This window comes from Papio anubis, chromosome 7, assembly GCF_008728515.1.
Source record: "Papio anubis isolate 15944 chromosome 7, Panubis1.0, whole genome shotgun sequence".
Taxonomy (NCBI): domain Eukaryota; kingdom Metazoa; phylum Chordata; class Mammalia; order Primates; family Cercopithecidae; genus Papio; species Papio anubis.
In genome coordinates this window covers 152,091,918-152,118,650 of record NC_044982.1, presented here as the reverse complement: position 1 = coordinate 152,118,650, position 26,733 = coordinate 152,091,918, and the positions used below count along the sequence as shown (strand labels likewise).

At 35.8% G+C, this 26,733-nt stretch overlaps 1 protein-coding gene across 4 annotated transcripts in view; it reads right to left on the bottom strand.

Moving 5' to 3' along the window:
- Positions 1-26,733, bottom strand: part of AQR (aquarius intron-binding spliceosomal factor) — a 117,152-nt gene that overhangs the window by 6,169 nt on the left and 84,250 nt on the right. For all 4 annotated transcript variants that reach the window (XM_021940400.2, XM_009209877.4, XM_021940399.2 and 1 more), the window contains 8 exons: positions 25,465-25,602; positions 18,650-18,721; positions 17,057-17,244; positions 16,202-16,373; positions 12,811-12,981; positions 9,578-9,663; positions 4,908-5,082; positions 2,058-2,171 (listed from right to left, as the gene is read on the bottom strand). In XM_021940400.2, coding sequence (XP_021796092.1) covers positions 2,058-2,171; positions 4,908-5,082; positions 9,578-9,663; positions 12,811-12,981; positions 16,202-16,373; positions 17,057-17,244; positions 18,650-18,721; positions 25,465-25,602 — 1,116 coding nt within the window. The remainder of the gene's footprint in view (positions 1-2,057; positions 2,172-4,907; positions 5,083-9,577; positions 9,664-12,810; positions 12,982-16,201; positions 16,374-17,056; positions 17,245-18,649; positions 18,722-25,464; positions 25,603-26,733) is intronic.

The following is a 26,733-nucleotide window of genomic DNA, read 5'->3' as shown; positions in this document are numbered from 1 at the left end:
ATTTATTTATTTAATTTCATTTCATTTATTGAGACAGAGTCTGGCTCTGTCGCCCAGGCTGGAGTGCAGTGGTGTCATCTCAGCTCACTGCAACCTCCGTCTCCTGGGTTCAAGCAATTCTCCTGCCTCAGCCTCCCAAGTAGCTGGGATTACAGACATGTACTACCATGCCTGGCTAATTTTTGTGTATTTAGTAGAGGTGGGGTGTCACCACGTTAGCCAGGCTGGTCTCAAACTCCTGACCGCAGGTGATCCACCCACCTCAGCCTCCCAAACTACTGGGATTACAGGCATGAGCCACCGTGCTCAGCCTTGAAGATTTTTTAAAAGTGCCATGCACGATAGCAGCAAAAAAAAAAAAAAAAAAAAAGAAAAAGAAAAATAGCAAAATGTTAACAAAGTATGTGTAAGGTTTGTATATTGAAAACTACAAAACCCTGATGAGATATTCAAAGAAGATCTAAATAAATGAGAGATCTTATTCATGGATAGGAAGACTCAATAAATGAAGATGTTAATCTCCTCAAATGGATCCTAAACAATGGATCCTACTCTTCAAAATACCCTTTAAAAATTGCAGCATGCCTTTGTGGGTAGAAACTGACCTGCTGATTCTAAAATGTATATAGAAAAGCAAAGGAACTGGGATAGCTAAAACAATTTCTAAAATGAAGAACAAAGCTAAAGGACTTATGTTATCTAATTTCCAGACTGACTGTAAAGCTACTATGATCAAGGTAGTACAGTCATGGCAAAGGGATATACAGAACAATGGAACAGAATAGAAAGCCCAGAATAAGACTTTCACATATATAGTCAATTGATATTTTGACTAAGTTGACAAGCAAGTCAACAAAGAAAAAAACAGCCTATTAGGAAAATGGTGCTGAAACAACTGGATATCCACAGGCAAATGAATAAAACTCAATCCTACCTGTATCATATAAAAAATTAACTCAAAATGCATCATACCTAACCATCCAACCTAAAACTACACAATTTCTAGAAAAAAACCTTTGTAACTCTGAGTTAGGCTATTTTTAGGACACAAAAAGCATGAATCATAAAAGAACAATTTGATACATTGAACTTCATCAAAATTTAAAACTTTTGCTCTTTGAAAGACACAACATAAATAAACAAGCCAGAGTGGGTGAAAATATTTGTAAAATACATATCTGATAAAGGACTTGTAGCCAGAATAAATAAAAACCTCTTGAAACTTAATATACAATCCAATAAAAAAATGAGCAGGAAACCTGAGCAGACACATCCCCAAAGATATACAGATGGCAAATGACCACATGAAAAGATGCTCAATATCACTAGTCCTTAGGGAAATGAAAATTAAAACTAGACTGAGATCACTGTATATCTATTAGAACTGCCAAAATTTTAAAAAGGCCTACCATATCAAGTGAGGGTGAGGATGTGTAGCAATCAGAACTCTCACACTGCTGGTGAGAGTGTAAAGTGGGTCAACCACTTTGAAAAACAGGTTGGCAGTTTCTTAAAAAGTTAAACACATCCTTAACATATAATCCAGCCATTCCACTCTTAGGTATCTACCCAAGATAAAGTCAAAGACTTGTATAAGCAATAGTAGCCGGAAAAAATAAGAATACACACTGTAGATTCCATTTATATAAAAATCTAGAAAATGGAAGCAAACCTATCATGACAGAAAGCAGATCCTTGGCTGCCTGGGAAGGTAAAAAGGGGACTGGTGAAGGGCAAGGAGGGATTACAAATGGGTACAAGCGAAAACTCTTGGGATTATGGATATGCTCTTTATCTTGACTGTGCCGGCGGCTTCACAGGGAAACACCTATGCCAGAACATATAAAATTGTACACTTTAAGTTTGTGGACTTTATTGCATGTGGAATTCTATCTATATAAAGATGTTTTAAAAATATGAATGTTACATAAATAACAATAGCCTGCTTTAGTTTAGTTGATTTCCCACAAGGAATTAGGTACTTTAAAGATTTATTCTGAAAAAAAGAAAATTATTTCTACAGCCAGAAAAATAAAAGTCAATTTTGAGAAACTCACCTGATGATAATGATGTGTAGTCTGTATCAAATGCATGTACATGTTGTATACAAAGTTTGCCATCTGGGGCATATTTTTTATTATTTGTACTTCATGAGATGGTCTCTCTCCATTCTAGAAAAAGGAAAAAAGAACGTTATCTAGTAAAACAACCCTAGAAGGTAACACTTCAACATAAACCCATTTCTTAATCTTATGAATAAACATGATTAGGGTATGGAAGAACTAACCGTAAGAGGATATAAAATGCAAGTATGAAGAGTAGAATGAAGACTTCATGAATGTTAAAAAAAAAAAAAAAAAAAAAAAAAAGACTTAAATAGAATAAAAAGGGGGCCCGGGTCAGCATGCTCTGCCTGCTGGCCACGTGACTCCCATTAAAAAAAGATTATTAAAAAAAAAAAAAAAAAAAAAAAGACTTCATGAAGAATAGTGATTCCACTGAAATTTAGAAAAGTTAGAGACCAGAAGAGCTAAGAGTCACCAGCTTTTAATATAATTTTGGGCTGGTAAGTGAAGTATGGGTTTTAGTTTACTATCTAATATAAAAAAATTAGTAAGAGATAAGTAATTATTTGACTAGAGAGAAAAGTCAACATGGTCTGAAACAGCAGTTTCTAAGACTGTGCATGCTCCAAAGACAGTTCATAAGATAATTCAGAAAGAAAATAGTAACACTCTTTGTCCTATTTATATTTTCCTAAAAAATAAGAGGCTAACATTTACTTTAATACATGACTATGAGTCAAGAGGGTGAATATTCAAACGCTCTTTTTAAAATTTTAGTGTCTATCAGACTGGGGTAGACTGTTAAATTACAGGCACCTAGGCTCCAGCCCCTACAGATTCGGATTCAGAAGGTCTGGGTGGAATGAGCTGATTCTTTGCAGCTTCTGACAACAATCTAAGAAACAATGCTCTGTAAGTGTAGGTAAAGTAGTAAAGCAAATCAAGAAAATACAGAACTTGCACTTCTTTGTAAACCACCCTAAAATAGAGATTAACAACTTTCTTATTTATAGTTAATAAAATGTTTATAAAGTCTTATCCTTTCTTATGATAGGAACAATTTAGAAAACCATTAAGGTAAAAACATACCCCAAAAAAGGAGGATTCAATCTTAAAGTGACAAATTATTTAAAGAACATGAAGTTAGAAATAATTTAGTAAATTAAACAACACTTCTCAGAAGTAAGCAGGATGGCAGCATTCCATCTAAGCAGGTATTCCTTTGGTTAATGGTTATTTTCTGCAATGGTCAGAACTCGTATGTACAAATACTGCCATGTTATTATGACTAGGAACATGGAAGAGTTTTTGTTTGTTAGCTTATTTTCTGGAGTCTTGCCAAGAACTGCCTTTCCTTGAGACACAGCACTCTCTGCCCCTCACTATGTCTTGAGCAGAAGATGGGGAGATGTTCTCAGCCCTAACCTCCCCAGGGTCTTGAACTCATGAGTGTTATCTAAAGCCTGGGTTTCCAAGCCTTCTGTTCAGTGATACTGTCTGACCTGCACTTCAGATTTCTTCAGGTGTGACATGTAGCCCTTACATAGAAAGCACCTGGGGAGCTTGTTACACATGACGACACCTAGGCTCTGTCCCAGACCTCTTGTCAGGAATTTGCCTGTTTAACAGCCCACAAAAGATGGAGAAACTCAGATATAATAGGATTGTGTCTAGACTTGAGCCTGACACTTGAGGTTTTATGTGACGCTACCACCCCATGATCTCTCTCCACCATTTTCCTATTTCTCCACAGCAGCATTTCTTCAAAAATAAGTAAATAAAAAGGCAGTTTTAAAAAAGTACTTATTATTATTAAACACACAAGACTTAAGATTCTTTCAGAGGTGTGGAGGGAAGACGTATACTGTGAACATCTAAAATAATGTTATTTAAAACCCAATGGACCCCCAGGACAATTCATTAAATAAAAAAGCAAAGCCCAAAAGTCTATAGCATAATAACCTTCATGTAAGAAGGAAAATAATACAAAAATAAACATAGCTCTTCTCCTTTATACAAAAGGAATATAAGGATTAAATGAGAAACTAAAGAGACTGGTTACCTAAGGAGGGAAGGTGCTAGGAAAAGGGGAGAAAGAAGGGGGGATAAGAGGGAGTAGTATTTCTCTATCTTTTCATTAAATATATGTGCTCTCTCCTCCCTCATTTCCCCAGAATGTAAGCTTCTTAAGAACTCAACTATTTATTGCTCTATTTTCAAGTAAGTAGTTAAGTTCTCCTTACAAAGCTGAAGACGAACAGTATAGAATAATGATAAATTACATGAACTCGGATGTTATTCGAAAAGACCTCCTGGCTTTTCAGATCTTGGATCCTCTATCTGCTAGATGCATGGCCAAGCTACTTAGCTTCTCTGACTCTAAGTTTCTCCATTTGTAAAATGGGGTTAATAAAATAATCTAATAACCTAATAGGCTGTTTTCACTGAGATGAAAGTGAGATAATGTAGTAAAGAACAGTCTGCCTAATACATGGTAGTGACTAAATGTGGGCTGACATTATTATTTTTAATTTTTATTTATTTATTTTTTATATAGAGACGAGGTCTTGCTATGTTGCCCAGGCTGGTCTCAAACTCCTGGGCTCAAGCAATCCTCCTACCTCGGCCTCCCAAAGTGCTGGGATTATAGGTATAAGCCACTGCACCCTGCCGGTAGTATTTTTATATAGAAAATCTAACTCAGTTCTTCAGTGCAGCACACTCTAAAACAGGGTCTAAATTATCTATAATAATGTTCCAAGCTAATGTGGTCACCTATAAGAAAATCCCAATTTCCCACTCTGAGGAATGCTGTCTGTAAAATGAAGAAAGAAGTCCTACCTTTCTAGTGGTTGGGAAAGGTTCTGTTGGAATTATATGCAAATGAAGGGGTCGAGCTGTGAGCTGACTGAAAGCTGGAGTCAGTTCAAAACAGTTTTGAAAGAGGGATACTCTGGCGAAGATATAAAGTCCAAGTCTGGCTCTAGACATGGCCACTACCAAGCGACGGACATCCCTTTAGGAAATAAACAAAATAATTAGCACACTTCAAGATTATTAACATTTATGCAGCTTTTTTTTGTTTTGTTTTTTACATATTTCATTAGATAGTTGTGTTAAGCCCCGGCAATAAAAAGTTAAGCTTCTTAAAAACTTAATAGAAGTTAATCAATGTTACATGACTAATAAACCAAGTAAAAGTTAAGGCTTTATTACTAACCTCTTGTTGGTTTTTTGAGGGGGAGGATCACAAAATAACCAATGCATTTATTTAAAAAGTCTAAGTAATATATTAGTATTACAGTATAGTTCAATCATCAGTTACCAACTTAATGCATCACTGTCATTGAGTCAATGTGAACTAGCTCTTCTTCCACTTCACCTACCAAAATCCCAGGCTCCATCAAGGTAAAATTTTACTTCCTAGATAACTCTTACCACACTGTTTTATACTTATTTACAACAATAAGTACAAATGGAAATACAGTACGATGCTATAAAACAATACAAGTTGAGCATCCCTAATGTGAAAATTCAGAATCTGAAACTTCAGATAAGGGACAGTCAGCCTATAATATATCTTATCCATGTATTTATTCTAGTATTTAGATTCAATGCCTGGCCTATAATAGGTACTCAGTATTCATAAAAACAGTGATAAAAATGGTTGAATTGAATGATCAAACTATACATGTAGCTGGCTATCTGATGAATCATGTCATTTTTCTTTAATCTATTTTTTAAAAGAACCTAAGTTTTTTAAAAAAAGGTTTGAATCAAATAAATGTAAAGAGGGCTAATGTAATTTCACCTCACTATTAGATAAAATGTGTTTTAGTGAGAAAAGATAATTCTGGTTTCAAATGCGGAGGACAGTTTTTTTACTTGAGATGTTTTTAGATGGCTAAATTTTTGAGTACTATGCAAAAGAGAAGACTTTCATGAAGAGTAATAAAGCCTGGGAGAATCACCTCCAATCTCTGAAAGAATGTGTAAAAGAGTGTTACAGAGATCGAATGTTACCGAGATTATTCTCTGTAACATTCAGAGAGACAGAGAAAACCAGGAACTGGACTATTTATCTAATAGCTTTTCTTTGTGTAATGCAAGATATTTGGGGAGTATCTCTAATTCAACCTCATTTTCTGTGGTGTTTTATGGTCTAGTCTATAGTCTTAAAAGAATCTAGTTTCCTTAAGGAGGTACAGTGTGACACCAGCATATACTATCACTTATATTCTTGTGTTATGTGTATGTGTCTGAGGGGACAGAGCAGGGAAAGGTAGCCGTCCCCCAGCAACAAACAAAATTAAGACATGCTCATTTAGGTAGAAGGAAAAGACATATTCCTTTACAGGAACTTTGAGGAATCTCCACATTTGTGACACACTGGATTCATGAAGGAAATACTGTTTTCTAGTTTACTGTAAGCCAAATTATTATTTTTGCCATATTTCCTTAGAACCCCAAGGGGTCATACTACAGTTGGGTGGTTCCAACACTGGTAACTGAAGGTACGCTGCTAGAAATACTTAGCATAAATTCTCACACAAATGTTACAAATAAAATTATGGTGGAATTTAATGTTGTTTGGGGGAAAAAGGGTTAGTGGTGGAAGCAGGTGACAAACTGTTGTTTTCATGGTGACCACTGTAATCCCCCTCACATCTAGAAGGCCCTCTCTCTAGACAGAGTACAGGTACAGCACTATTGCAATGAACACTGTATGGTCTCTCTGATAAAACTTTTCCCCAGCCTTCAGTGCTATAGTGCATTAAAGTGGCTTTTGTAAGTGTGATCTCCATTGTACATGAGAAAATTTGAACTAAAAATTTTCTGCAGATTCAAATGTAGGGATCTTCCAAGGATATATTAATGAATCTGTCACTAGGCCCTAAACTCCAGAAGGGCAGAGATCATGAATGTTAGATCTATTACTAAATATTAAGAATCTAGCACACTGACAAACAATGGATGGATCTGAAAATGTTTGTTAAATGAATGACCAAATTCTATGAACATAACAAACCACCAGGCAAAAAAACAAAGGATGGTAACATGAGTAGGCAGAGCTCCTTGGAGTTCTGTCTTGAAAGCAGGGCAATGTGGACTGCAACATTCTTTCTTAGTCCCCAGAAGATGGCTGGAGAGGAAAAGCACTGTTAAACAACAACGCCAACACTCTGATAGAACCCCTATGAGGAAACAACAGAGGAAAGCTGCAGCCTCATTACTTGGCTCAGAACAGGTTACACGCATTTCTATTGGTAGCTAGGCTGTCCAAATCAGTTCGGTACAAGAACAATGAATGCTGGAAAAGGGACCAGAACTGTACCACTACTCTGGCTACTAAACAGCTCCACATTGTCCTAAAACAGGCCTCTGGAACTGAAGCTGGCTCCAACCCAATCACCCAATTAGTCCACCCTGGCTGAAAAAAGGTGTGAGCAAAAGAAATAAGGCAGGCACTTGGAAAACAGTCTAACAGTTCCCTAAAATGCTAAATACAGAGTTACCATATGACCCAGAAATTCTACTCTTAGGTCTATAACCAAGTGAAAGAAAAACAAGTGTTCACATAAAAACTGTATATGCATATTCATTGCAGCATTATTCATTCTAATAGCCACAAAATGGAAACAACCCAATGTCCAATTGATGAATGGATAAATAAAATGTGACATAGCCACACAATGGAATACTATTCAGCGATGAAAAGGAATGAAGTACTGATATATTCTACAACAATGAACCTTGAACATATATTAAGTGAGAGAAGCCAGTAACAAAAGACCACATATTATATGATTCCATTTATATTAAGTGTCCAAAATAGGCAAATCTACAGAGATAAAAAGTAAATTAGTGGTTGCCAAGGGTTTGGGGGACAGGGCAGGGAAGTGATTGCTAAGTACAGGGTTTCTCGCTAGAGTGATGAAAATGTTCTAAAATTGATTTGGAGATAACTGCATAGCTGTTAATATACAAAAAAATCATTGAATTGAACACTTTAAATAGATAAAATTATATATGCAAATTACATCTCAATAATGTTATTAAAACAATGAAATATGGCAGGAAGTAGGTTTCCCTGGTATCCTGAAACAAATAGTTTCTTGCCTATATATAAAAGGAAGAATTTGAAAGATTAGCTTTCTAAAAATCAGAAATTTTTATTAAAAGTTTGATAAAATTCTAGCTAAGATACCTAGGCTAAGCTACCTGGGTAACTGGAATCATAAATAATAAACTGACATATCACTTCTATGCACAACCGCCACCAACACTATCCCCCATGAAGAAGTTGGCGTTTCAAAGGAAAATTCTGGCAAATACAAATAAATTTACCTTATTGGGATAAAGGTATTTTTGCTAGAAAATGTTGACGTTCAAGACAATACTGAAATCGGGTGTTCTTTTAACCCTTCATTTATAAGCATTTTATCATCAAAATCTTTCTTTTTTTCTAAGTTTACAGAAACATTAGGCAAAGGGCAGCATAGAACTAAAGTCACTGGAATTTGAAGACCAAGTACCACAGAGTTAAGAAAACAGGTAGGGAGAGGAGGGGGCGGAAGGAGTGTTCATATATTCATACTGTAAGTTTTTGAGATGTTAATTATGTAAACCATAGTGACAGCCCATTCAGACGGCAGTTTATAAATCTCAGTGAGAAGAATTGCTTTTTAGAAAAGTTAAGTCTGTAAATACTGGCTTGACACTTAATATGCAAAAACAATTTTAGAATGTGAAACAATTTCTTAAACCATTACATCTTTACTTACCCTTACATAAAAGTTATCAATCTCATGAAACCTGATTACTGGGTTAAGCTTCAAATAGATCTTAATGACAATATTATGAGAGCCTGGAGAATTTTCTTTTCATGTCTATCCAATAAAGTAATAAAATAAACTCTCCTTAGTTTTGTTAGTATGTCATATAACATGAAGGTTTATATAAAACTAAATGGATGCTTTATAATAAGAAGATATTATTTCCATAAATCTCTAGCACATATATACATCATAATAAATGATAAAAATAGATTATTGTTTGTTTTGAAAATTCTTAATCCAGGGAGAACAAATGGCTCCTTTATCCTCTAACACTGAAGCTGAAAGATTGTGTATGAAAAAAAATGAGAAAACATATTATACAATGAAAATTTATTCTGAAGACTTTAATTTCTTTTTCTCCTTTAATTTCTGATATTACGTTTCTAACAGATACAGGACAGATTAAGATTTTATGATAAAATGCTATCTCTGAGTGTTACTAAAGAGTAAAACTGTTAAAATTACTAAAACATTTAAGAGTAAAAATATCCAGCAGCAATGACAATAGTTACTACAAGGAATCTGATGTTACATTCCAACAAAAAGCAGCAAATGTTGCCGAGTAATTATAGTTTAAACTTAAAAAATATTTAGAACACTTAGCCACAGAATTTCAAAATTGAAATAGATAGTAAAGTTCAATAAACATTATGAAAGTTTTTTCCTACGTACCTCAGATGGCCCACTGCCCTGGTTCGTACCAGAGAAAGAAGAATATAATCATTCTGTTGACCTTGAAATCTATCAACAGTTGTCACCTAGAAATAAAAAATGGAAAATATGGTGCATTTGCAAAGCCAAAAGATGCTAGAGATCATTTAAATAATGTGCTACAAACAAACATCTTATCCTTAAAATAATCAAACCCAAAAGAAACATAATCATAGACTTGGAATTCCAAGAACAAGTTAATGAACGTTATCAAATAAACCATACTAACCAGATCAAACTACATCCTTATGTTATTCACACTTATAGCACTTGTCTTCACCTTTGCTGATAACTAAATAACTATTTTTGGAATTAACAGTCTTCCCCCATTAGACTGCAAAACTTCATGAAAGCGGGGACTATGTCTAGCTTATTAACTGGTATCCCAGTTTGATGCTCAGCAACATAACTTAGTATGCTTATTTATTAATTAACATACCACTAGTAAATGTCTACAGCATTCCTCCATCAAAGAAAAAAAACAAATAATCTTCATTGTACTTTCTGTTCAGTTTGAAAATATATGTACATGGGAGGCCAAGGTGGGCAGACAGCTTGAGCCCAGGAGTTACAGACCAGCCTGGGCAATGCGGAGAAATCCCATCTCTACAAATTATACAAAAATTAGTTGGGCATGGTGGCATGTGCCTGTAGTTCCGGGTACTCAGAAGGCTAAGTTGGGAGGATAGCTTGAGCCCAGGAGGTGGAGGTTGCAGTGAGTTGAGATCATGACACTACACTCCAGCCTGGGTAACAGAGTAAGACCCTGTTTTGTTTTGTTTTTAAAAAAAAAAGAAGAAAAGAAAAGAAACAGTGTATGTACAAATAGGGAAGTTCAGAAAGGTTTCAGTCACTAACATGGGCAACTCAGGCATTTATCTTTTCATCAATTCAACAAAAAGTTTATTGCTTACCCTGCAGAAACGGTAATTTATAGTCTATCTTTAGGAAGTGTACAAAACACTTTTTAAGTCAACTACATGGAGGTATAGTTTCTACACAATAAAATGTGTTCAAGTGTACAATTTAATGAATTTTGACAATACATTTTCCCATGTGACCACCACCACAATAAAAATGTCCATCACCTCAGGCCTCATTTTGGTCAAATCTGCATCCACCAGCCCCAGGGAACCACTGATTTACTTTCTGTCACTATAGATTATTTTTTGCCAGTTCCAGAATTACATAAAAATAGCATCAAAAGGATATATTATTTTGTGTCCTATTTCTTTCAATTAGCATGTTTCTGAGATATATACGTGTGTGTACACAAGAAATTCATACCTTTTGAGTATTCTCTCACTGAATGAATATACCAGTTTATCCATTCACCTGTTCATGAAAATTTGGTCTGTTTCTAGTTTGAAGCTATTTTGCATAAAGCTGCAATAAATATTCATGTACAAATATTTTTGTGGACATGTTTTCATCGCTCTTGAATAAATATGTGGAAGTGAAACTGCTGAGCTGTACAGTAAATGCATACTTCATAAGAAACTGTCAAACTTTTCCAAAATTGCCATCCCACTTTACACATTCACCAGCAATGTTCCTGTTCTAGAGTTTCAGTTGTTGTAGATCCTTGCCAACACTTGTCATAATGTCAATCTTCATCATTTTACATATTCTTTTGGGTAGGTAGTGGTATATCATTGTAGTTTTAATTTGTATTTCCTTGACAACTAATGACGGTAAGCACTTTTTCATGACGTATTGGCTAACTGTAGGTCTTCCTATGTGAAGTGTCTGTTCAAGTCATTTGCCCATTTTGTATTGGTCTGCCTTATTTAGTAATAACTTTTATAGGAGTTCATATATATTCTGGATATAAGTCCTTTGTTGTTATGTGTGGCTATTATACCTGGGAATTCTTTTGCCACTCTGACCATGTGGAGAAATGGGCTCACATACTGACATTGGCAGGGCAGAAAAACATCATTGAGCTACCCTGTAACCCAACCTTGGAACTACCCTATTTCCATCTTGTTATGAGAGACAGTAACTTTCCTTATTATTTGAGTCAGATTTTCTGTAAAAGGACTCAAATATTGAGGTCCTTCTATTTCTAAACTTGCAAAATTATTAGTTTCTTAGTTTCACTCTATTCCTTATGAAGTATTCTGCAGTGTCTATTCTTCCCTATATTCCTTTGATTTTGTTTTCATTCCACTGATTTTATTTTCTTCCGGCTTACATTTCATCTCTTTCTGAGTTCTTACATTTCTCTGCTTTGTAGCTGTTCCTCAAAGATACAGTTACTTCATTAAGTATTTTCCAATTTACAGCAAAATGTGTATTTAAAAATTTCATCTTTTCCAGGCCAACATGTTTTCCAGAGCATGTATCCTATTTGCTTTTCTGTTCTTCATTTTTTCCTATAAATTGAGCTTGTGCTAGTTCCCTTTATACTATTTATTACTGAATAAGTAAGTTTCTTAGATTAGCTACGTGTGAGACGTTAAGATGGGGTGAGCAAGGCTGTTTTCTGAAGGCTGGATGATTTTCATAACAAAAGGCCCTCTTTTCTTCTACTACTGTCCAGATAGTCTATAAAAATAGAGTTTGTCCCCTCTTTCTGTAATTTTCCTGTTACTTTTGCATAATTTCCAAAAAAGGTGAGCTTTTACATAGCCATGTTCATAACCAAAGTCCTAATTTTATCATTAGTATTATCTTTATGTGTTTTCTAATGTATTCAACACTTCATTAATGAAAGAAGCATCATTTTATTTGCTATTATGCATTTTTCATTATATAAAAAAATATTTTTTTAAATCCCAAGGTCTGAATACATTTTACAATCTTCCCTTATTCCCAAGACAACCTCCCCTTATACACAATAAAAAGCAGTCTAAATTATATCTCTGCAAAGCAAAACAAACATACTCCTCATTACAGTACACAAATTATAATGTAATTTTGTTATATATCATTTTATGAACAAAAAGTTTCAGAAACATTTATTTCTGTTACCATCAATAAATATCTTTTATGCAGTAGTTGAGATAGAAAGTCACAGCAAACCAGCAAGACTGCCAGATAGGGTTGTCAGAGAATTATTTATAGTTACCATTATTTCATTTTCTCAACTATCTTAAAAAGAGATAGCAAAGAGACAAAGTAGAACAATATAAACCTTTCCATCTTGCCAAAATGATGAATAAGAGAACTTATTATAATTATAAAAGTACCTTGTTTGGTCTTCCAATCAATGGATTGTTTCCACATCGTCTATTGATGATGTCGCGAATAAGATGCTTTTGGCCATTATACGTTGTCAGAATACTGATTTTGTCAGCAGGATAACCAAGTAAACACATGTACATAAAAAGTGCTACTACGTATTCTGCCTCTCCAAGATTCTGTAATGCAAACACAATCAAATTGTGCATTTATTTGCTTTTGTTTCAATTTTACAGAGGAAATGTCTGACGTAGATAAGCACAATTTGTTCACTTTGCACACTGCAAGAAGTGAAGACTTAGTAACTTGGATAAGTGAACACCCTTCATAAAACTGAGGGATAATCTTATGCTACATTAACACTGATAAATAAATTTTAATTTGCAATACATGGAACAATCCTAAAATAAAACTTACCAACTTAAAGGCTTAATATTCCTAAGACCACAACAATCCCAATATAGATTAATACTATTCTGGCCAGGTATGGTAGCTCACATCTGTAATCCCAGCACTTTGGGGGGCCAAGGCAGACAGATCACTTGAGTCTAGGAGTTTGAGACCAGTCTGGACAATATGGTGAAACCCTGTCTCTACTAAAACACAATTATTAGCTGGGCGTGGTGGTACATGCCTATAGTCTCAGCTACTCTGGAGACTGAGGTGGGGGGATCGCTTGAGTCCAGGAGGCAGAGGTTGCTGCGAGCTGCAATTGTACCTCTGCAATCCAGCCTGGTGACAAAGTGAGATCTCATCTCAAAAAGTAAAAAATAAAAAACAAAAAAATTCTATACAGTGTACCACAACTGTAGTTACACACAGACACAAAACTATAAAGGAACAAAGTAACTAAGAAGCCAATACAGGGCCGGGCACGGTGGCTCACGCCTGTAATCCCAGCACTTTGGGAGGCCGAGTAAGGTGGATCATGAGGTCAGGAGATCGAGACCATCCTGGCTAACACGGTGAAACCCCGTCTCTACTAAAAATACAAAAAATTAGCCGGGTGCGGTGGCGGGCGCCTGTAGTCCCAGCTACACGGGAGGCTGAGGCAGGAGAATGGTGTGAACCCGGGAGGCGGAGCTTGCAGTGAGCCGAGATTGCGCCACTGCACTCCAGCCTGGGCGACAGAGCGAGACTCCGTCTCAAAAAAAAAAAAAAAAGAAGCCAATACAAATACAATACCCAGTTTAACAGCATATACACCTAGCAGTATTATAGTTGACTCAATTTTTACACAATGCTTTTCCTTCTTCCTCATGTTTCTTAATGTTTTTTGTATGCTTTGTTTCTGTTCTCTGCATGATGGCTGTCACTTCTACTAGATCACTTTAGGTGGGATGAGGATGTGACCTCAAATTGGTCAGTCTGGTTTACGGTTAAATTACAGACTAGTAAGGAGCTTAAAACTAAGGCTTATTCAACCTAAAGGTGAGGAATCACACACAAAGCTGTTTGATCCAGTTTAGTAGAGACTAAATCCAAAGTACTAGATGAAAGAAGAAAGTAAAATAAGAATATAAACACAATATTTAAAAAAAAAAAAAAAAGGAAGCTGGATTTCATGCAAAGGAAACAAAGATTACTGTAAGACTTCTAGAAATATCATTCATATTCTGGTTCTTTGTAACACACAGCTTGAGTTACAAGCATTTAAGTTTTCTTGTTCTTTAACATTTCCCAATTTGGTACTTTGCCCAAAGGTTAGACATGAAGCATTAACAATAAAACAACACGAACTGTATTGTGACCAAACATTTTAGAACTCGCTCCAAATGAGTCAAGTCCCCTTCCAATTAGTGACTTTTATTCATTTATCCACCTAGTCTTTCCCTCTCAGACACTAATTCTTCGAATGTTATCACTTAAATGCATAATATTCTTATTTTGGGGGATAGTGTTTTCAACTCTTCAGAAATATATTTAATAGTGGCAAATCATCATCTGAAAATACATTTATTTCTTGACTCGCTAAAAACTCATCTAGAGTTAGGCTTAATGAAAAAGAAAAACAGGTAACCAATCTGCATAAAAATGCTTCAATCCATAGTACAGTATGACTCAAGCAATGAAACTGACTCAAAGGAGAAATTCCAAAAACTGTTAATGTAATGAAAACATCAGTTGATTACTGACAGAATACTTAATTAATTTCTAAGGTGGCTATTAGGAAACATCACTGATTTGAATTAGGTTCTAATATTTTTAAAGTTATCATTTAAAAGGTCACATCTGTTCTCAGGCAGTAAGTACACAAATAGAGTAACTTGATTTAATATAACCAAATACTTGGAGGGAAAATAAGATCTGCATGAGTTACATCTACACATACACATTTAAGCTGATGATCTATGATGCTTTTTCATGAATAACTCAAGATCTCTAATTTATATAACAACTTATATTGGATATTTTGCTGTAAAGGGAGAGAGAGAAAAGAAAAATTTAAAATAACCCCAAATGCTATCAACCAAAGACTATATTTTGATGTATATGCTGCCAGGTCATTTTGTATAGATTATCTGCACATATTTCTATATGTATATATTGCTGCTCCTTTTTAAAATGAGATGACTATAGATACACTTTGCAATTTTTTTCCACTTAATATAGCATAAACATTCTTCCTGTTAGTAAACACAATGTTATCATTCTTAGTGGCTATCTAGTATTTCTTTTATATGGAATGTAATAATGCAATTAATCCCTACTGACAGATATTTAGGTTGTTTCTCATTTCCAAAATAATTTGCAGTGATGAGCATTACGCATACAAGTCTTTGCAAACTTGCCCAATTATTTTTGCGGATAAATTCCTAGAAGTGAGAACATTGTTTTTAATATATGTTAACAATCTGTCCACCAAATTATTTTCCTACTAGCATTGTATGAGAATAAAGTTTCCCCAAACCTACCCCAACCCTGAGCATTGTTAAAGAGGTGAAAATGTGATTCAGTGATTTACACTTGTTATAAAATATGAATTGCATACCATATTTTCTATTAGTCTTGATTTTTTTAAGTAATTTGAGTTCTATAAATATATTCAGAATTCAACTTATTGTTCATTAAATATTGAAACAAATTTTAAATATTGAAAATAAATTTTTTCTCCAATCAGTATTTTTCTTTGATTTCTGCTTTTGTAACAAGCTTAGGAAGACCTTCCTCACTGTAACACTATATATTCATCAATATTTTCTTCTAGTAGTTTCTAGTTTGTTTATAGTCTTCTTAGTGCATGTATTTTTAATCTGAAATTGATTTTTCGTATGCTGTGTGTAAGGTGGGGTTCCAACTTTCCTTTTCTCAATGGCCAAATGGTTAAGTGTCACTGATTTAGGCATATGTCGGCCAGCAAATGCAAAATAAACTTAAAAGCTTCCTATTTTTTCTTACCTGATAGAAGTAAGGATTAGGTTCAGATTCTCCCACTCCTTGAAAATCTTCAACATTAATGAGCTGGAAGTCATACAGTAAGCCAGCATTTGCTGTACTAAACTCTGGCAAAAGCTGCACATGGGGTAAGTTTCCTAGATTCTTGTATCGCCAGTTGTAGAGGTTGCACAAGCTTTCCAAAGACAAATCCCCCCACAAACAGAAAATATTAGCAGTGTAAAATCCCTTTTAATATACCTAAGGAGGTTTCTCTGTTTCTGTACTTCTTTCAAATTTTCATGTTAGCCATTTTTGCTCATCTTTTAAGCAATAATGCTCTTTCAACCTTAGCTTCCCTACTTCACGTAACCAAGGGTCAGAAGACTGAAGGTACTACAAAAATAAGAGTTCTATCACACTCTCTGAAATCAATGCTATCTTTATCCCTTAAATTAAAAAGTCAAGGCAGACTAAAAATTGAGGACATTTGGAGGTAACTATGAGATGGGGCTTGCATCCTTTATGAAGTAAGAATTGGTGTGTTCTCCTCTTGTTCACTTTTTTTTTTTTTTAAGATTTCAAAATTACATTAACTGTATACCTTTTGGGGCATGAAGGAGAAGGGACAACAAAAAGAAGCCCTTAGATTATACGTTACTGAAATTAATCTTAACGAACGAAATGAAGGAAATAAATTATTTGGTCCATTCATATCTCTTGCAGTAGTCGACAAAAGTGCTTTTGGATTTACAGGTAGCCAAGTTCCTGGATAGCCAGGAATGCTAACAGTCTACACAAAAGCTATTCACAAATACTTGGATCATGGAACAAATGTCCTTAAAATGGGAATGATTTTTTTTTTCCTGTCTCCTTTACCTTGCTCTGGCTCTCCCTTGAGCATCAAGGTCCACAGTTGGAACTCCAACGCGAACAAAGCGAGTGAAGAGAGACTGCTCCATGTTTGAGTACTTTTGAAAGGCCATGTTCTTAATAACTGGAGGTAACTGGTGATGATCGCCAATCATAATCCATCGTTTTAGTCGGCTAAATCCATCCTGAGGATTCTAGAAATGAAAAGTAAGGAAATGGCAAAATACTCTATTATCCTCTAGTCTCCAATTTATTACCCAAGGGACTCACTCTTCATCAAACGACTTCCTTATCTTACAAAATTACCAATCTTTACCAGCTCCACAAGGAGGAGTCTGGCAAATTTATAGAACAATTTGTGAACTAATTATGGACATTATTGCCTTGGATGACAGTGGGTGAGGGAGAATGGAGGTATTTAGAAGGCAAGCATGGAATTACCCTACTTTAATAGGCAGGGTAATCCAAAGAGGTCTGGAAGGATTAGGTCAGCATTAGGTAACGAGTACACAGAAGGAAATAGAAGCCCAAGAAGAGAAATGGAAAGATGTGAAATAAACATGTTTCACAATTAGCTGAGGACCAATTCTGAACCCACCAAAGCAGTAAAAACTACTTCCTTTAATTATCTACACTACTACTTCAATTTCCTACTCTATGTGTCTCCTAGTTCCTTGAAACATATCCTGATAGAATACATTCCAACTTCCAAGTGGCTTCACTTATAAAAACAACTTTTGGAACTCAATTTATCTGCATATTAGAGTGGTCTCTATTCTTAAGTTGGGAATTCCACATTTTGTTTTTAATGCTTCAATAGTAAAGAATATTGTACAGTAAAAAACATTCTTAAATAGCACAATTTAGCTCAAAAACTTAGGCATAAAGAAAAACAATGCATTCAGTGAATATGAAAAAATAATTCTACAAACAACTGTAACAAAAGAAATGAAGAAACAGCTCATCTTCCCACTAACCTGCACAACAATGTAATTTTCTTGATTAAAATTACTAAATCTTTTCAAAATTACAGAAATAAACTATGAATTTTTAAATAGTACTTATGGAAGCAAAACAACTACTAAATAAATAGAGAGTGAATAGATTCAAGAAAGTTTACAGGGCCGGGCGCGGTGGCTCACGCCTGTAATCCCAGCACTTTGGGAGGCCGAGGTGGGTGGATCACGAGGTCAGGAGATCGAGACCATCCTGGCTGACATAGTGAAACCCCGTCTCTACTAAAGAATACAAAAAATTAGCCAGGCGTGTTGGCGAGCGCCTATAGTCCCAGCTACTCAGGAGGCTGAGGCAGAAGAATGGCGTGAACCCAGGAGGCGGAGCTTGCAGTGAGCGGAGATTGTGCCACTGCACTCCAGCCTGGGCGACAGAGCAAGACTCCGTCTCAAAAAAAAAAAAAAAAAAAAAAAAAAGAAAAGAAAAAAGAAAGTTTACAGGCTTAAAATAGAATACCAAACATAATGAAGTTAAGGAAAATACAGAACTATGGCAATTAGCACACCCAAACTGTACAGCTTTCTGATGCTGTCCTCAGCATTCTTAGAACTCTATTTTCTTTGCTTCAGATCTTATACTTCTTACCTGTAGAAGAAGAGGGATAAAAGTCTCTATCTCCAGAATCTGAGCAGCCTCCTCCATCAAAATGTTGTCATACTGAGAAAGAAAGAGGAAAGCCTGTCATAAAAACAGCTTAAAAGCCAAACAACTACCATAATAAACATAATCATCCAAAAACCCCCAAATAATTTCAGATAAAAACAACAACATACAAATTATTCAGACAGATAAAAATAACAACATACACATTATTCAAACAGAAACTTCATGGTCTTATTTATCACTATGCCTCTGCATTTCCAATTCAAGTATTTGACTTCAGGAAAGCCCCCTAAATACACAACTTTACATTGAAGAGATCTTGTATATCATTTCTTGAATTGCAATGCCAATTTGGTTCTTTTCAATTAAGTTATTTATTTCTACATCAGAAAGAATCAATTTATAATTACATATGAGGTCGCTCCCCTTGGTACTCTTCCTCTAGGGAGTATTTTGGGATAATTTTTTTCCTATATGAATCCTACCCATCACAACAATCCACTTCAGTCCCACCCTTGGGCATTTAATCCATCACCACAGCATGTCAATTTTACCTTTGAAACTCTTGAGTCTATTCATTTTTCTTTATTTCTACCAGCACTACCACTCTAAAAATCCAAGCTACCACTATGACTACAGATAGCAAACTCCTTACTAGTTCCTCCTCTTCCTGTCTTGACTCCTCCAAGGCACTTCCACAACTCCTTATTTCAAATCCTTCACACTACTGTTTTAGGGAAAAAAAATCTCTTAACATTGCCAGCAAGGATGTTATTTACCAAGAACTGATATTCAATCTAGTCCCTGACTTCCTTTTGTACTTTATCTTTCTCCTTACTCCCTAAGCTTCAACCACAATGGCCTATTTCAGTTTGTCTGAAATGGCCAAAACCTTTCCCGCCTCAGGCCCTTTGCACATGCTATTCTCTTCACTTTTAGTCTAGTTGGTTCTTTCTCATCCTTAAAATATCAGCTTAGAAGCCACTTTATCTAGGCCTTCTCTGACCTCCGAATCTAAAACTGATCTCAAAGTACCAAAGTACTGTTCTTTTGTCTTTCAGATCTTCACATTCATAATTCTATCTGTATATTTACTTGTTTAATGTCTGTATCTTTTCCCTAGCTCAGTTCCCAGTAATGTTAGGTATTACACATCTGTAAAAGAATGAAAAATCAAGTCTTTCTCAAACATGAGAAAATTTCATTCTTTCTTTGACAATTACTACTCTTGTATCTGTCCAATTCTCATTTAGATCTATTCTCAACATGTTTCATCTTTCCTCTTCACTTCTAATTCTGATCGCTACTTAGTATGACATCTTCTTGTTTTAGTACAATACCTTCTTCTTGAATCTAAGTATACATTAGAGTTCTGTTGCTTTGTTTTTAAAGATTGCTCCCATTATTTTATTTTCCAGAGAGGTGGGAGATGGGGAGAGCATATTTACTCTGAATGTTTAATTCTCCTGTTTTAAAGTTATGGTTCAATTCTGGACTGTTATTGAAACTACTCGAAGGTGTAGGCATGTGGATGGTCTTTTCTCTAGCTCTATAATAATGCCAGATTTCCCTCTTAAAATGATTAGGTCATTTTTGTGGGAGCTGAACAGAAGGAGGAATTCAAACACCCACATTGTCTAAGAAGTCCCTGTGTAGACTCTCAGGATAACAGGTATAATATGCAAAACAGAGTGGGGGCAACTCAAAAGGAGATAGCTTAAAAAGACTGCTTTCTGAAAATCAATTCTGAAAATACAATGCAATCTTACTTATAAAAAATATTTATAGATTTTGCTTTTTAAAAGGTAGATTTTAATTCCAAAGCAAAATTATCACCACTTTAGTTACTTGTTCCATGTATTTATTAGTCAGATCATTCATTAAACTCTTACTGCCGGGCGCGGTGGCTCAAGCCTGTAATCCCAGCACTTTGGGAGGCCGAGGTGGGCGGATCACGAGGTCAGGAGATCGAGACCATCCTGGCTAACATGGTGAAACCCCGTCTCTACTAAAAATACAAAAAACTAGCCGGGCGTGGTGGCGGGCGCCTGTAGTCCCAGCTACTCGGAGGCTGAGGCAGGAGAATGGCCTGAACCTGGGAGGCGGAGCTTGCAGTGAGCCGAGATCGCGCCACTGCACTCCAGCCTGGGTGACACAGCGCGAGACTCCGTCTCAAAAAAAAATAAAATAAAATAAAAAAAATAAACTCTTACTAATCTCTACTAACATATTACATGTTGGGTTGGCACCTGATGCTCCAGGCCAGGGACCAGGCTAGGAGCTGGTCTTCGTGACCTTTCAAAGGATTCCTAAATTCTACAGCCACCGTTACCACAGTTCTACGGTTCTTTAGTGGATTATAGCTGCTAGGATAGGGTCAGGGTGGTGTAAGAGTAAGGGCATAACAGACTTTAAATTCTTAGAAAACCACCTTTTAATACTAGCTCTGTAACTGATTACCTGTGACTCTAAGGTAATCTCTCTCTTGAGTCACCCTTTCTCAACCATAAAATGGAGATATCTTGGTTGGGTGGAATGGCTCACAGATGTAATCCCAGAACTCTGGGAGGCCGAGGCAGGTGGATCCCTTGAGCTCAGAAGTTCGAGACCAGCCTGGCCAACATGGTGAAACCCCGTCTCTACTAAAAATACAGTAAGTTGGTTGAGCGTGGTGGCACGTGCCTGTAATCTCAGCTACTTGGGAGGCTGAGGCACTAGAAGTGCTTGAAAGCAAGAGGCAGAGGTTGCAGTGAGCCGAGATCACGCCACTGCACTCCAGCCTGGGCAAAAGAATGAGACTCTGTCTCAAAAAAAAAAAAAAAAAAAAAAGAAGAGAGCTCATATAAAGATCTAGTTGTGAAGAAGAGAAATAAATCATTGTAAGCATAGAACTTCGTGCACTGTAAACACAGAACTTGGTATATAGCTGATGCTCAACAAATGATGGTTACTATCATTGTTTGTTTTTGTTATCATTCTGATAAATTTCCTTCTACAATTTCTAGAACTCAAAATGGGTTTAAGATGATCAACATTGAATCAACAATCCCTGAAAACAGACAAGCAAATTAGAACTAATATTTAACTTCATGTTTGAAAAAAATTGGGGCTGGGCATGCTGGCTCACGCCTGTAATCCCAGCATTTTGGGAGGCCGAGGCAGGTGGATCACTTGAGGTCAGGAGTTTGAAATCAGCCTGGCCAACATGGTAAAACCCTGTCTCTACTAAAAATACAAAAATTGGCTGGGCCTGGTGGCGGGCGCCTGTAATCCCAGCTACTTGGGAGGCTGAGGCAGAAGAATCGCTTGAATTCGGGAGGTGGAGCTTGCAGTGAGCCGAGATTACTCCATTGCACTCTAGCCTGGGCAACAGAGCAAGGCTCCCTCTCAAAAAAAAAAAAAAAAGGCTTCAACAAAATACAAATTGAAACAAGTGATAGACTTCTGTTACAAGGTGATGAACTGAACACTTAATGATCACCACTATCTCTGGAAACCCCCTAAAATAATACTTGACATCATTTAGTGAAATTGTATCCCAAAGAGTTAAAGAAACCAGCAACTAAGAGAAATTCCTGAGTTCACAGGATAAGAAAAGAAACACCTTGCTGCAAAGCTGAAACTTCCTTTGCTTCTAAGATAATAAAACTGGCTGAAACTGGCTGGAACCAATAAAGCCAACTAGAGTTAGCACAGAATGAGCTTGCTTACATCACAACCCAAATTGCTACCATGTTTCATATTAACTCCTCCAGAACCTACACAGCAATCCAAGAGGTAGCATGAAGAGAAAACTGTGCATGCTTTCCTTCCTTCCACCAATCACTTACTAATCCCAGAATCCACCCCATATACGTTTTCTAATAAAATTACTGCCTTAAAGTCAGTATGGGGACATAGATTTGAGCTTGACTATGTTCTTCTCATGAGTCAACTTGCAATACGAAGCTTTTTTTCCCCTCAAAAACCTGGTGTTAGAGTATTGGCTTCTAGTGCACCGATCAGCAAGCCCCTTTTGCTTGGTAACAATAGGAATGGTTTAAAGAGGCAATCAGACTTCCCCACTTCAAGGAACCAAATGTCCCTCCTCTCTCACCCCCAATAGAGGACCGATTTAGTGTCTGGAGAGGATCTTGGAACTTGGAGAAAGCAGGCAGAGTTAAGAGGGTAGGATCAGAAATGAGCGCCATACAGAAAGTTGGAATTATGTCAAAAGTCTGTGTACATAACAGAATGTGGAGAAGTCTGGCTCTCTTTCTCCATCCATCTCCCACAACCCAGGGATCCAGGAAAGTAAGAGTCCTTCTTCTCCCTTTGTATCCCTAAGACATACCACTGAAATTTCAGAACTCTAGGACAAAGAAAATATTGTAGGGCTTCCTGACAGAACAAAAATGTGAAACAAAATACATTTAAAATCATGGCTTTGGGCTTCTGAACAGCTACACTGGAAGACAGAGAAAATGGAACAATTCTTCAAAATTCTGAAGGAAAAGTATTTCCAATCTAGAAATCTATATCTAGCCATAATAATTAAATGTGAGAGTAGATTTAAAACAGTTTTCGGACATGGAAAGTCTTAAAAATATGGCCTCCTATGTATTATTTCACATGAAAGATACTGGAGGATGTATTCTACTAAAAGACAGAAGAGGAAGACACAGAATGCCCAAAACAGAATCTGACATATGAGAAAGGCAAAGGCTTAGAATGGATGCAATGTGAACTGAAATAGGTCAGGAGTATCTAGGCGAGAGATCTCCAAAAACATGTATGTGATGTGTCTAAATGTACTAAGAAAATATTTAAAAACTCAACACAGTTTTGGGTTGAACTGGTGGTAAAAACAGAAAACTAAACAAACAAAAAAGATAAAAATAATTAATTCCAGAAAGAAAAAAAATATGCATGAAAGGAAAACTAATCATGGTATATTCCCCTGCTTGGATGTGAAAGTGTTCATGTGTTAATAATGATGTAAACACCCAAAAGTGAGCAAACCAAAGTTATGACATAACTATATCAGAAGCATTAAGGAAGGAAAGGTACATGCACACGCGCATGAATGTGTATCTATTTGTCCTTTGGGTCAGCACAGAATCAAAAGACAATGCCTAAAATGGAAATTTACCGTTCTTGACTGATACAGATGAAAAGGAGAAAATACAGAGTTGAAGGAATGGAAAAATGGGACGGATGAGTGGATTGGAGGACTGCCTTTTTTTGTTAAGCAGACCTACAAGGTTTTTAAAACTCTTAAGTGTGATAAAAATAAAACTTTGAAATCAAAAATATAGAAAACCTATTAGCACTCATGCTAACTATCCTTTGACGTGTAGCATGATTTAAATGTAGAAAATGACTACTGAAAATTTGATAAGTAGTACTTTTTTAGAACACATGCAAAAGCTCCATGAAAGCAAAAAAATGTTAATTATGGTTGCATTATTTTCCCTTGTTATTAAGCTATGATTTAATATCAAAGTATATGTTATATATCAGCTCCAAGAACAAAATATTCAGGTTAAAAATTCTCACTAATAATTTGCAAAAGGGTAAGTTCACATCACTAGGGTATGTTCACACTACTTTTTAATAAATTGTTGTATTTGTCCCACCTTGCAGCTGAGGAACCTTGCGTCCAAGATAACAATTTCATCACCTTGAATTTATTTATCTTTCAGTGAGCTCACAACATTTAAAAATTGTCAGTTACTTTAATCAGCAAATGAATTACTAATTTTTAATTCAAGCTCATATACGGAACTCTGTTTTAAACAACAGATAAACCAGTTGCAGGAAAGTTAAATGACTGTATTAAAATCTAAGTTCTGATCAGCATCACTAGCAAAGTCAAAAAATTTGCAAATTCAAATTTACTGCTCAATCATTACATTCTACTTCAAATGAGTCACAGATTAACAGGCTATCATGTCCTCCTCCTGTTTTTAATTAATATCTTATTTTGCAGTCTAAATAAGAGTATTCCATATCCTCATATGAAAGGCTTTTCATTTGCTAAGTACACAAATAACTGGAATGGTTGTATGTTTAACATGTGAATAATCTAAGCATACAGATGTTTAATAGATGAAAACCACTTTGGTTTTTGTTTGTTTGTTTTTGTTTTGAGATGGATTCTCACTCTGTCATCCAGGCTGGAGTGCAGGGGCACAATCTCGGCTCACTGCAACCTCTGCGTCCTGGGTTCAAGCGATTCTCTTGCCTCAGCCTCCCGAGGATTACAGGCACATACCACCATGCTCGGCTAAATTTTTCTATTTTTAATAGAGACAGGGTTTCACCATTCTGGCCAGGCTGGTCTCAAACTCCTGACCTCAAGTGATCTGCCTACCTTGGCCTCCCAAAGTGCTGGGATTACAGGCGTGAGCCACCACACCTGCCTGAAAACCATTTTGAAATGTTCTTTTTATAGCTTTTATTTCTGTTTGGAGATATTTTTATTATTACTATTTTTGTAATTAGGTGAATTTTAGGTTTTTTTTCATAAGCTTTATTTGGAGATTTTTAAATAAGTGATACTCAGTAAAAATAAAACCTTAATGAGTATGAGAATTTGGTCAGACAACCATATCGTTAATATGTTACCTAATGGACAAATTACTAATAACTAGACTTAGAAAAATTAGATTCAGAGTTCACTAATCATGTAAACATGGGATAATATCATTCACTTGTAAAAGAAACATTTTAAGGTAATTATAAATACGAACTTCGATAAGAAGTGAGCCAATCTCTGATAATCTTTAAAAAAAATATATAACATAAGTCTTTACCTTGAAACCTAACTTGACCAAGTCATGTCGTTTTAAGGCAGCATGAGTACAGGTCATAGCAATAATTTTGGCTTCTTTCACTAGAAGGTATTTAGATCTGTCCAGTCCACTTCGAAGCAATTCAGAGGCTCTGAATTCCTATGGAAATGAGGAGCAATGAAAGATAATTTTAGGAAAATGGAGTTTTGCACATAACTATACAATCCAATCAGACTTAATTCCTGAGAAATTAACATACATATATTATAAACTAAGCCTAATGAATTATAATTCTGTTCATTATGATTTGGGTACTAATTGAGTTCAAATAGTAGCTGAAATAAAAGTTATAATTCAAACTTTTTTGTATGTAAGGTAAAATATGTACAACATAAACAAGAATACTGAATAAAATTCAATGATCCTTGTACCTGTATCACTCAACGTCCCTTCAGGAAAACAGAAACGATTTCAAGTACTCATATCAAAGGAAACTTTAGCAAGAAACTGGTTATACAAGTGATAGAGGAACTATAAAGGTAATGTAACTTAGAAATTACAGACAGCAACAGTCACCATTATCCCTAGACTAGAAAGAATAAAGGTAGGAAGTGGTATTATCAGAGCCCAGGGACTGTAGTCACACAAAAAAGCTGGAACCCCAAGTTTTTCCAGGAAAAACTGGAGTCATGAAAGACGTGGAACCCAAGGTAGAGGGAAATGATGAAGAAATACCTTGGCACTCTCTCACTGGCTATACTAAGCAAGAAGTCAGCTGACATAGGAAGCTGGGAAATTAAACCTGCAAGGGTAAGTCAGAACATCAACCATGGCAGAGGATCCCCAACAGAGCAGAAAAGGGTATGGACAATAGATGGATATGAAGGGCAAACAAGTCAAACCAGAGTACCCAATGTCAAGTTTCATAAAATCTGAGCCTTACCAATACTTCTTTCAAACTTTTTTTTTAACATTTGTTTTGTTTTTTAAATAATTAAAATATTACAAATGTAGGTGAGGTACCCTGTATAACCTTCTGCCTACTCCCTCCCAAGGCAGCTATTATTATGAATTGAGTATGTTTTTATCCTTTCACTTTGTGTTTATCTAACCATAAACATAATACATTTATTATTCTGTACTTACCATCCAGCCACCTAACCATATACATTTCAATATTTACTGAACGTATACTACGTGTCTGATACAGTTCTAGGAAGTGGGTATATAATCACATCTAAAAGACACAAAGACAAGAAACAATGTCCCTGATTTTTCTACCTTTCTACC